The following is a 13,162-nucleotide window of genomic DNA, read 5'->3' as shown; positions in this document are numbered from 1 at the left end:
CATTTTATTTCATGATGGAAGGAACACAAGACAAAGGTCATAAAGTTAGTAATGTTCAGGTCATGCCGCTTTTACTTGGTGCACTGCCCGTTGATCAGACAGTAGTTTACATCCACTTTCAGATATAAATAAGAAACAGAAGAGGGCAACAGAACATTCCTCATCCATTTTAGTTTTTTTTGTTTTTGTTTTTTTTAAACTATGACTACCTGTTATTATTTTGGGGTTCGATCGTACTAATCGATGCCTAGAGTGAAGCTGACTGGTGGCTTTGAAGGCAATTCCAAGTTGGCATTCAATCGTGTGTCTTTATTGTTTGGTGTCACATACAAATATACACGTATTTGATATATTTTATTCGGTGTCGCCACCTGAAATGGTCAAGTCCAAAGAAGAGCATGGCTAAAAGAAGATAGAAAGAGAACGAGTGCTGGAAATGAGACGTGTCTCGTTACACCAGAAAAGGGCTTCCTGATTTCACCTGCCGCGATTATGCACGACACACATATTATAGATTTCGTGACATCCCTCCCCCATGTACATTTATCAACGTGTGGTAGAAGAGACGTGGCTCCAGTGTATATTACTAAAAAACAAAACAAACCTCCACAGATAAATTTGGCTAAATTTACACTTAAAACAGATGGGCTGTACAAAAACAAAAAAAAAACCCCAAACAAAAACGGGTTGCCAGATCATTTCTGAGGGGAAACATCATTCAGAATGTAAACAAACAAGATTGTTTGATACTCAACCACAAAACAGGCATGATTTTGTCATAGACTATATTGCCAAAGATCTCTTATCAAAAGAAGATATCAGTCATCACAGCTTATTGTGGTTCGGCGACTCCTCATCGCGTCACCGAATGTTACAAACCCATGCGCTACGACCGTATGTTAGTGAACATTTATTTGTGGCTGTTATGGCTTCCACAGGCTTTACAGTCTCTCTCAACAACCAGAGTCTTGCAGGAATGTGCAATATAAAAATGGAAATTAAGTCTTTTTGTAGTTTGTCTGTTGAATGTTGCCAGGCAGGATACTAATCCAGGCAGGATAATCGTCCATCCTCCCTATGAACAACTTTTCCCCTTGCGCAGCATTCAAGGCTCGCGCATAACACTCGTGAAAAGCTTCGGAAAGATACAGGAAGTGAGCCAATACTTTTGTACTTGTAAGAAGAAGAAGAAGAAGAAGAAGAAGAAAAAAAAACCCAGAGAAAAAGACAGAAGAATCCACTGCATAAATCTCTGCATTAGAAGTGGTCATCGTGAGTTATCGTTTGCTGACAGAACAAAACAAAACAAAACCGCACCATTTCCTCTGGGTAGAACCCAACTTACATATTCACAGTCTCTGGTATTATTTATAAATTCTATATTTATGTATAACAATTTATATTATGTCTTGATGTGTTAGAGTTAGATGGGCTCCAGATCCAGCATATAATGTAGTCGTTTTTATTTGAATTTAATTACATTTCTGGCGCTGTGAGTTGAAGATTGATGGGAGTGGATGAGTGTTTTTTATTTTTTATTTTTTCTTTTTTTTCTTTCTTGTTGTTGTCCTTTCTCACTGTAGCAGCTTGACTGAGTCCCAATAGGAAAATACAGGGAGCTGGGAGGTGGTGAGGGAATGTAGTATTATATATATATATATATATATATATATATATGTGTGTGTGTGTGTGTGTGTGTGTGTATGCTGTATATATTAATGAATGAAAAAAAAAATGTCTGGGGAATGTAAGCGGATGATATGGCACCGTGACAAGGGTTTCAGCGAAAATCCCATAGTTCAAGTCATGAGTTTAAGTCAATCGGCAATCATTTCTGTTACTTGGCGACGGAATTAACAGCGAAATGGATACACCGAAAATAAGTTTTACTTGTTGATTAAAAAAAATAAAAAATCTAAAGAAATGCCAAGACATGAGAATGGAGGCGCAGATTAAAAGAAATGATGAAACTTTGAAAAGATTTTCTTCCCATATAAAAAGCGATGAAAAGTATACAAAAATAGAAAATAATTACAGCAGGAGACATGGGTGCTATGGAGGGAGTGGGAAGGGTTGGAGGCAGGAGGGGGATTTCTTGAGCATTTTCTCATTTCTCTCAGTGTTTTTTCTGCGCTTGCTTATTATTGGGCCGCCGGACAGTGTAATATTTGGGGGCTGTTCAAGGCATCCTCCACCAGGTGGAGCTCCACGCCGTCCACCGCCACGTCCTTGATGCAGCCCACAAAGCCCGTGCTGTAGGCCTTGGGCAACCGACGAGCCACCGCCACTTCTTCCAGGCCGCCTGAGGAGAACAGGAAACAAGATGACACGTCAGCCATTGCACGTGACACACACACACACACACACACGCTACGTTATACTAAAAAACACACGTAGTCTCTCTGTCAATACAAAAATATCACGGATCAAAACCGGTCCAAATACAACAGGTGGTGCATCTTTACATTGTAAATCCATTCATCGACGTGGGAGGGGGAGACCGGAGCACTGTGACGACGCCACGGATTAGGAGAAGGAAGATATTCCCCATCCATGGCCTTATTTTTTTTAATCAAATGTTTCCAGCTCCAGGAATGATTCGTGGTGAATGTGTTATCTTGTGCCAGCCTCAAGCCCACCACCTTGTGGCGCTCAAAAATGATCACTCTAATCTGAACAAAACACATACAGCATCGGTAAATGCATTTTTGGAAACCAGTTGTTGTTATCATAATTGAGCATGTTTTGTTATGTTTTTTTGTTTTGAGCATGCAGATTTTCTCATATCTTATATCGCCATTGCTATTTTACTTGCAGCAGAGTTGTGTCCAGGGATTCCCCCCCCCTTCTCAGTACAAGTACTATACAAGATAATAAAAGAGAAATACCGTTTTGTGTTTGTCCATTCCCCCCCCCCCCCCATTGTTCAAAGTTACCAAAATGGGCATGATATGTAATTGACTGTAAAAAAAAAATCATTTTTACCTTTTACTTTTGCATTTAAGTCCATTTCAGAGTTTGTGTTTTTCACTCTAAATGAAGGGGGAGTTTGCAATATAAGAAAAACACGTTTTGCTGTATTTGTTGAAACTGTCAGTAAGACCCGAGAGGAGTACAAACTGGCATACAGTGGAAGGATTTTTGTGCAAGCGCAAGGTTCGTTGGCTTGTTTGCCAATTTGGCAGACCCGTCTGCGACAAACTGGGCGTAATGGAGCAGCGACGGTACATGCGCCCGGCGCATGTGACAATTTGGTGGCGGAAAGATGGTCTAAAGTTACACCTGCTGGGACCACACGTATGTCTGGCGCAGTAGGTAGACCGCTGGACTAACGCAATTTTGGTCAATTTGATCGGCGCACAGGTAGACTGATTCTAAGCTCCGCGGAAATGTGAGTGCGAAAGCTTCTCCGTGTCTGTACGTGCCCTGCGATTGGCTGGCGACCGGTTCAGGGTGCAGTCCGCCTTTCGCCCGAAGTCAGCTGGGATCGGCTCCAGCGCCCCGCGACCCTAAGCGGTGTTGAAAATGGATGGATGGATGGATGAAATTCATAGTTTGGCCGCTTAAAGCAATTGAGTCAGTCCATTGCACTTTCTATTTGAGCGCCTTTTCAAATGGAATCAAATTTGAAATGAATTCTTGTACCCTTCGAGGAGACACAGTGACCCAATTGGTAGATGTTTGACGCCTCCTCTTCTCCTACAGTGTGTTTGATGGCGATTGACGCTTTTGAGTCAGCACGGTCATATCGTCCTTCTTTCCCAACAGAATTAGCAAGATTTTATTCAAATATTCCTGGTGTCCTAGTGTAGCAGAGCCTCTACATTCTCCTCATCACTGATGCCCCCCCACTAATCTGCTGAGCTCAGAGTTCACAGTTCTCGTCAAAAGCTCTTTACCTCCTCCGTCCCGCCTATCTTGATCGGATCGCGCACCTTAGAAATCGGGGATCGACAGGCCTAATTTCACGCGCATTACCGTTGAATTAATGGCGAGCGGTGAAAGGGGGATTTCAAAAGAGGAAGGGCCCTTGATGGAAGGATTGGAGGATTATGTGTTCTTGCTGCAGGGCTCAGTTATCTCGACTGACTTCATGTTGATAACTGAGCGCAACAAACACACCTCCGTTGTTTCTACCACGCTGCAAGATTTGGTTCAACTCGGTTGATGTTTTACCAGTTTACCAGGAAAAAAGCTCTAATGGGCCCCAACATATCTGAGCAAAACCACCGCACTTGTCAGTACGGCCTTGTTTCTTCAAAACAATTCCCAGCAATTCGTATAGTTCTGTTCTGTTCGGGATCATAGAATGTTTGCATTTCCATTTGAGACGGTATCAAAATGACTCATCTGCGACCATCCTCCTTTTTGTGCCTCTTCTGTTCGGATAATGCCTGCCTTACATCATTTTGCAGTGCTTTAGATATACAGTACGTTCTGCGATTGAGGATCGCTAAACACGCGCCGTTGGTTAAGGGTGAGGGAATTGTGGGACGGCGCGGATGGAGTGGAAAGAGCATCCCTGCGGGAACGCTCATCGCCAAGGAATAACACATTTCTTGTCTAAGATGAGAACAGTCGGGCCACTTTTTCAACTAAGATGTTGAGCTTTTCTCAGATGAGAAATATTAACACAAATCAATGTCACAACGGTGTAGTCGATATAGTAAGAACATCTGAATTGCAAAAAACAACATCAACATCCAACCTGAACAAGAGAAACTGTTGTCATTTTTGGATTCAGTGATGCAAAATTGCCTAAATGAGTTGAAAAACCAGACAATTTCCTTTTTTGGGGTGTAACCCAATGGATTGTAATTGTAAATATTGTAATTGCTTACTCCTCAGGGCTACAAGGTACAGGCATGTTCCTTAATTGTCAAATTGTGTAAAATCATGGGTACCAAAGAAGTAAAAATGAGTGTAGACTCCAGTGCTGCTACGGCCCTAAAAGTACGGTGTGTACTTTATTTCTGAAAGTAAAGGTAGAGTTTTTTGGGGAGTGAGTAGCACAATCTAATATTTCTAAACATTATTGGAATTCAAACAATCATTTGATATATTTTTGTGGCCAAAGTGGGATATTTATTGCCTGCCTGCTAAGTGGGAATGATGACAAACAACCTTTTTATGTCATGTCACGTCATGTCAAATTGGCAGGACCACGATGTAGTACTTGAGGGAATGGGATAGATCCCAAAAAAGGACATTTTATGTTGTGATGTTTTTATTTGACTGCTTGCGTGCTTTTAACTATGATTGCACGGTGAAAGGCGCCTCCACCAAAAAAAGGCATATTTCTTCTTTTTTCGGAGCGTGGCTCGCGACGCCAGGGTATACCGTATCACAAACTGTGCGGCTACACCGCGGTCACATTTGTCCGATGTCCGATTCGCATCCACGTACGAACGAGGCCTGATTTGGATCGGAGCATGTTGAGCCCTCGCGTTTGGATGGAGCCACACAGACGAGCAAAACATCGGAACTGAGTCAGTGGGAGCAAAGACTCCCCTTGATGGAGGGCATTTGTAGACCCAATGATGTATTTCTCCATTTCTCTATGAAAGAGAAAGTGTTGCCACCCACCCAACCAAAGCGCTCCGTCTGTGTCCAGCTGAGTTGCTGCCAAAGGCGACGATCCTGTCACCGCTGCCTCATTGCCGACTTGTAGCGATCCATCTCGTAGCGCTCTGTGGAAGACAGGGTTGTTGTTTAGAAGCGTGCGTGTAGTGCTCGATAGCTGTGAAATGTTCTTTCATTTAATCTGAAGCATCATGACTCCACGGCTCCGCTGGCAGCACACTAAGCACCCCCATCAACGCCTTTGCCAAGCGGCGTTCTAAATGGGCTCGCCGAGCAGCTAACAGATGCCGCAGGAGTAGCGTTCGTACAGGGTGGCACGCACTCGACAATTGTGACGACACGACGGATCATTTGAATCCGCTCAAGTGTCATTCCAACCGAGGGCACGTCATTAAAGCGGCGAGCAACACAGATTGTGACACTAACTACACGCGCTGTGATTTACACCGCCGTCAACATCCAAATTATGTCGCGCGCCTCTCAGCGTAGCAGGCACGAAAAGTGAAGCGATCGTCGGCTTGGCGAGGACGTCGGGAGATCAATTATTCCTGCTTTCTACTACAATGGAAGCAATGTAATTAGCCCCCCCGCACTTCCATTCACAACCACGTTGAAAGCCAATGTCCAGCAGGCTGAAGGCGATAAAGCGTGGGTCGTGCATGTTCATTTGTTTCGAACGACAGAATCCTTTCATGTGACGTTGCCATCCACAACAATCACTGCACGCGTGGAAAGCCTTGCACTAAATGAGCTGCGTTATTGACTTTGCCAAGGAGGTTATTTTTGTTCATTGCTTCGTTCGTTTATTCGTGTGCGACTTCCCGTCTGCAGTCTTTACATTGTGTAGGCATGACAATTATCCCCAAAGGAATATTTTAAATAATCACACTATTCTGAATCTTATTGAATCGAAAAAAACAACCAAACAAACAAACAAACAAGCAAGCAAAATCACGATAGAGGTTGTGAATGCAGGATAAGAGGCTGGCTGTAATGTCAAAGAAAGTCTGGCATAATCCGGCGTACTATTTTCTTGTAGGATCAATACTTACCCTCTGAAAGGACCGAATTTGAACTTCCCTAAATTACAACATTATTTTGCAGCTCACACTTTTTTTTTTTTTTTAAATAATAGTCTTTGGGATGCAAATGTTATTTTTTGTATTTTCCTTTATATCACGCATATTTTCCCCATTTGGCAGATTTGTTTACGTTGCTTATAAAAAATGTCGTATCCATGGCGCTTGCTCTCTCTCGCAACATATTCTATATGTTTGTGTTGTTTCAAAAGTGTGTTTTTGAAGACCTTAAACCTCGCTGCAATTTAGTGTACGATGGTATTACATTCGATCGTGCTGAGAAACTGTCGAAGCCACGGCTGAGGTCTGCGTTCTGTGGATGCTCTCCTCTGTTAATATAGATCATATGAATGCAAGAACATGAAGAATATTCTTCAACCTGGATTACCCAGAGGGGAATGCACACAGCCCACTCCAAAGGGTATAACAAGCTCCGGGTTCGCTGTGCTTCATTTCATTTGTGGTCATCTGATTGATTCCAACTGTAATGTAGAACTAAATTCCCAAAGTGTAGCATCAGATGTCATTCTCGGAACGTGATCGCCAAGATACATTTGTGTGTGCTGGGCTTCAGTTTAATGCAATTTTAATCAAATGATGATTTCATTTTCCCTTGTGGAGCCCGAGTGCTGCTGCATGTTCTTCCGTCGTCAAGATTCATTAATGCATCCGTGGAATTTGATCCGCAACGCACGTCGCCCTCAAGCATGACCGAGCGTAGAAATAACCTTAATCTGAGACTAATCTGTCGACTCGCAGCACATCAGAGGATTGATGCAAGGGATCGCAGCGACAGGAATAGAATATGGATGAAGTGTAATCCCATCAAAGTGAAAAAAGCCTTCGCTCGCTGACACGGCACGACTCACCTGCTCGCCTTGATGCGTATCCAGCGGTTGGTGTCGACGCGCACCGAGGAGCGCAACGCCACCGGCTTGGAGCCCAGGTCATACATCATATGGATGCGGCCGTCCACGATGGCCAGGGCGATGTAGTCGGAACGCTCCACGGCCTTCCCGCTCCACAGCACCAGGCCCTGGGTCGCCTCGGTGCGAATGCTGAGCTCAAATTTGTTCACCAGGAGAGCCTTTTCACTGGCGGGAGAACAATTCGGGTGTAAGTGACATGTCGGTGTTCAAATGGTAGCCCAACCTAGTTAGTCCAATCACAGCCAGATGAGCAGTGACGCAAGCTCGCTTTATAGTAAAGTTATAGTAAAGTTGTCTTGTTATCGAAAGGATGAAACAAAGTGTCGGATGTTATGGATTTCCAGGAAGGACAATGTCTTGGAAGTCGCAAAACACAGCGGGACCTTTAAAGTGAGCTGCTACAATTGGGAATTTGACCAGCATTTGGGTTTTTTGGGAGAAAACTGTGTCGAACGTCCAAGGATTAACTCTCCTTGGTTTTGCTACAACACCAAAAGAAGGAGCATCTACCAAAATGCGTGTTAAGAGAAGAACGTCCATCCATCCATCCATTTTCTGAGCCGCTTCTCCTCACGCGGGTCGCGGGCGTGCCGGAGCCTATCCCAGCTGTCATCGGGCCGGGCACTGCCTGAACTGCTTGCCAGCCAATCGCAGGGCACATAGAAACAAACAACCATTCGCACGCACAGTCACGCCTACGGGCAATTTAGAGTCTTCAATTCATGCATGTTTTTGGGATGTGGGAGGAAAGCGGAGTGCCCGGAGAAAACCCACGCAGGCACGGGGAGAACGTGCAAACTCCACACAGGCGGGGCCGGCGATTGAACCCGGGTCCTCAGAACGGTGAGGCTGACGCTCTAACCAGTCGTCCACCGTGTCGCCAGAGAAGAACGTGAGGATAAAAAAAGGATCATCGACAAAACAAGTAGAAATAAGTGCACGTGCCTTCAAATCAGTAAGACGCCAGTATCACCCTATGTGACGCCACTTAAGGTATAGCATTAACAGTGGCTAACTTCTTTTTACACTTATGTAACAATTACAGTGTTCAAATTGTATTTAGTACGCAACTTGCACAGTTAAATGTAGGTTGCACTGTGGAGACAGTTTGACCCTGAAAGGGATGATTTCGTTTTTTGTTGTTGTTTTTTTTTTAACTCGTGTCCTGGAACACACTGACTCTGACATTAGAGGTTCCGCTGCATTAAAAAAAAAAGATTGTGGCGAGTTAAAACGAACGAGGTTCCTCTTCAGCATAAGGCAATGATCAAATAGAAATATGCAGAAAGTTGACAGTGGGAGAGGAGTTGACTTGAAAACCTGCACACACACTTTTGCTGTTGTTGCTCTGTGTTCTCTTACTAAAGTCGGAGTCGCTACCCTCTTTGCTTCAGTTAAGGGCCACAGATGGCTGACGTTGGACGTCGGAGAGAGTTTTGCTCCGAGCTCGCTCATCGTTAATTCCGAAAGGTATTTGATGGGCTTCTTCCTCCACACCGCATTAATTCAAGCGTTCCTTTGTGGACCTTGCTTTGTTTGTCATGTCGGAACAGAAGAGGGCTTTCAGCAAATTGTTTGCACGAAGGGTACAACGATACAAAATGTTGTCTTTGTAAGATGACGATTTAAGATTCAGGAGCAACTAAGCATGACTAATTAATGACTACATCTCAAAACCTTTGTCGATGTTGCTTGCGTATTGTTGATGTGAGGGCAATCAGAATCCGGGCTGTGTTTCGGTGTCGCAGGAGGCGGTCAGTTGAGCGGCAGTTGTTCACAACCTCTCTTGCCGAGACTGTTGTGTCTTCAGTGGCGTGTTTGATCTTCAGTCTCTGGCCTGCCTGCCAACACTCCGGGAGGGTGAAGGTAAGATGCGATCCTGAAGAGGCGCGGCATGGAACGGGCAAGTGCGCTCTCACGATCGCCATACTAGTATGTTTTTAAAAGAAAAAAAAAAAAAAAAAAAAGCCCGCCTGTGTTCTTTATGTATTCCCGGCGGAGCGACAACGGACATCCCTACCCCGCCACGACACATCGCACCACCATTTGCCGGCGTGTGTGTTCGTACAATTTGGCGTGCGTGCCATCAATCGGGATCTGTGCAATTGTTAGCACATCTGGCACACAGCTATAATCCACCTTCCTCAAAGGGTATTTCGACACAAAGACAAGGTGAGGACAACAAACAACCAGTGGCACATGGCTAAAAAAAAAAACAACCACAACAGCAGGGAGCTGGGTGAAAAAGATTGGACGAGACAGACGACATAGCGCAGGACTGAGCGTGGAAAACAGAGGCTCATGGGAGTGCTTTTTGGGGTTTTCATACATGCGGGAAGAAAAAGGGGTACACGATGAAGAAGCAATGAGGCAATATTTAGCAGTCGCTCAAAGAACAGCGATAATGTGGTTCACCTCAGCAGAAAACAAAGACTTCGTTCTTATATTCTGTATGGAAATGTGAAGTTTACATATATTGTTTTCAATTTAAAAACAGGTTGTAAAGCACATTCATTATCTGAATCTGCCGACGTTAACAGAAACAACAAAAATGGAAAAACATTGGATTTTTTTTCCCATGAAGAGAAAAAAAACAAACAAACAAACTCCGAAACAAATAAAGCTCAGCGAATCCTCTTCTGGCAAACCCTCAAAGAGCTTACGGGGACCAATAAATCTCCATCCGAGCAGCTCGTCACTGATAAGTTCAAGGTTATTAAGCGAGCTGAATATATCATGCATGAAATAACGGCACGCACACGGGGTTTGGAAATCTCATCTATGTTGCTGACTTCCGAGACCGTTGCTGTGTCGTTGCCTCTGTTTTTATAAATGGTCGGATTTGATCGACTTCTAACATGTGCTGAAATTCTCTTGAAGCATCTTGCACAATGGCCTTCGCATTTTGACTCTAGGTGGCAGCAGAGTGTAAAATACAGTACAGAGAGCCATGACCGAAGGCCTCGGAGGCTCGGGATCTGCTTCTTGAACTTGGATGAAGTACGTCAAGAGGCTCAGTGTGACTCCTACTTGTAACTCGATCGCGACGATTAGAGCGATCCTGCGGCCAACGGAGGGAGATTTAGCCCGGTGAGCCGACGGGGAGGGGTTGTCTCGGGAGGAGAAGAAGAAGAAGGGGAGTGAGAAATAGGTAGGAGACTACGAGTCTTAAAGCTCTGAGAGACTCACCTCTGGTCAGACGGGTTCTCCACAGACTCGGGACTTAAGGGAGAGTGGGGGAGAAAGTCAAACGGCATGCAACGTAAGCGTAGAGGCCAAACAGAGGGAAGGAAGGTTGTTGTGAGCCCACTGGGGGATTCACAGCGGTCTAATTTAGACCTAAAGCTGAGAAAACATTATACCTATGCTTATGGTGACAGTTGCTAACATCTGTTGTGAAATCACAGGAAGTGTGCGACCTGGGCGAGGCGTGTTGAAACGACGGATTGATTTATGACCCAACAAATTTTGTTGATCGCGTGGGACTTCGAACATTTACAGCGGGTACGGAAAGTATTCAGATCCCTTTGAATTTTTCACGCTTTCTTGTATTGCAGCCATTTGCTAAAATCAGTGAAGTTCATCGTTTTCCTCATTAATGTACACGCATCACCCCATATTGACCGGAAAAAAAACCAAAAACGGAATTGTTGACATTTTAGCAGACTTATTAAAAAAGAAAAACTGATGATTTGACTATCACTGAAACGTAAAACCGAAATATCACACAGCCATAAGTATTTAGACCCTTTGCTCAGTATTTAGTAGAAACGCCCTTTTGAGATAATACAGCCTTGAGTCTTTTTGGGAATGACGTAACAAGTTTTTCACACCTGGAGTTGGGGATCCTCTGCCGTTCCTCCTCGCAGATCCTCTCTAGTTCTGTCAGGTTGGATGGTGAAGGTTGGTGGACAGCCATTTTCAGGTCTCTCCAGAGATGCTCAATTGAGTTTAAGTCAGGGCTCTGGCTGCGCCATTCAAGAACAGTTCTGAAGCCACTCCTTCGTTATTTTAACTGAGTGCTTAGGGTCATTGTCTTGTTGGAAGGTGAACCTTCGGCCCAGTCTGAGCTCCTGAGCACTCCGGAGAAGGTTTTCGTTCAGGATGTCCCTGTACTTGGCCGCATTCATCTTTCCATCGATTGCGACCGGTCGTCCTGTCCCTGCAGCTGAAAAACACCCCCACAGCGTGATGCTGCCACCGCCGGGCTTCACTGTTGGGACTGGATTGGACAGGGGATGAGCAGTGCCTGGTTTTCTCCCCACATGCCGCTTAGAATTAAGGCCAAAAAGGCACAGTGATCTTTGGGTTCTTCTTGACCTCTCTCACCAAGGCACTTCTCCCCCAATTGCTCAGTTTGGCAGGATGGCCAGCTCTATGAAGGTTTCTGGTGGTCCCAAACGTCTTCCATTTAAGGATTATGGAGGCCACTGTGCTCTTAGAAACCTCAGGTGCAGCAGAAATGTTTTTTGTAACCTTGGCCAGATCTGTGCCTTGCCACAATTCTGTCTCTGAGCTCTTCCGGCAGTTCCTTTGACCTCATGATTCTCATTTGCTCTGACATGCACCGTGAGCTGTAAGGTCTTATAAAGACAGGTGTGTGGCTTTCCTAATCAAGTCCAATCGGTATCATCAAACACAGCTGGACACCAATGAAGGTGTAGAACCATCTCAAGGATGAGCAGAAGAAATGGACAGCACCCGAGTTCAATATATGAGTGTCACAGCAAAGGGTCTGCATACTTATAGCTGTGTGATATTTCAGTGTTGCTTTTTTAATAAATCTGCAAATATTTCAACAACTCTGTAATTTTTTGTCAATGTGGGGTGCTTTGCGTACATTAATGAGGAAAAACATGAACTTAAATGATTTTCGAAAATGGCTGCAATATAACAAAGAATTTAAGGGGGTCTGAAAACTTTCCGTCATCACTGTACATCAGGAGCGTTATGTCGTGTAGGCGTTGGCCAAGCTAGTTTACTGTCTAAAGTTGTGAAGTCAGATGAGAAACGCACTGGAATGCTGCCGTGGGGGGTGTGCCCATTACTCATGTGCCAGTGAGTGCACGGCAAATGATTGATACGTCGTCAGTAGCACCTTCTGTCTTTGATTGGTTGTTTTTCCTCGGGCGCTGTGTGCTATAAGATGGGGCCAGAGAGGGCAATTGTTTTTCCACAGATCATTTTACGAATGTACAAGTGTCAGGTCAGACTGAAAGTTTGAACAAAGATGACCGAAACTTTTTTTTTTTTGCACTTTAATAACAGATGTCATTGTCTAACAAAACTGGCTTTCCATAGAAATTGGTATGTATGTAGTCACAGCATACTGCTATTTCCTCTCTGCATGAACAGTTGGAGTAAAACTTTATCTTCAACAATTATCCGAGGCTGCCAAAAAAAGATACACTTTGTTGTCAGGACTGCTGACAGTCAAATTGTCAATTCGTAACAAAACAAATACTACGTTGTTGCTGTCATCGGGTGACAACAAAGGTTGTAAATACTGAATATATTAAAACGCGGACTGATGGAAAAGGAAATGTAGTGGGCTTGGCTGACAAATATACA

General features: G+C 44.3%; 1 protein-coding gene across 1 annotated transcript in view; it reads right to left on the bottom strand.

Moving 5' to 3' along the window:
• The window catches only part of agrn (agrin), a 248,631-nt gene continuing 235,469 nt past the window's right edge, over positions 1–13,162 (bottom strand). Inside the window, 3 exon segments of the mRNA XM_061671858.1 lie at positions 1–2,302; positions 5,587–5,690; positions 7,532–7,756. Of these exon segments, the coding sequence (XP_061527842.1) occupies positions 2,142–2,302; positions 5,587–5,690; positions 7,532–7,756 (490 nt within the window). The 3' untranslated portion in view covers positions 1–2,141.

Source organism: Phycodurus eques, chromosome 1 (assembly GCF_024500275.1).
Source record: "Phycodurus eques isolate BA_2022a chromosome 1, UOR_Pequ_1.1, whole genome shotgun sequence".
In the NCBI taxonomy this organism is placed as follows: Eukaryota; Metazoa; Chordata; class Actinopteri; order Syngnathiformes; family Syngnathidae; genus Phycodurus; species Phycodurus eques.
Note: the sequence above shows the minus strand (reverse complement) of the source record. Positions and strands in the feature narration are given on the sequence as shown.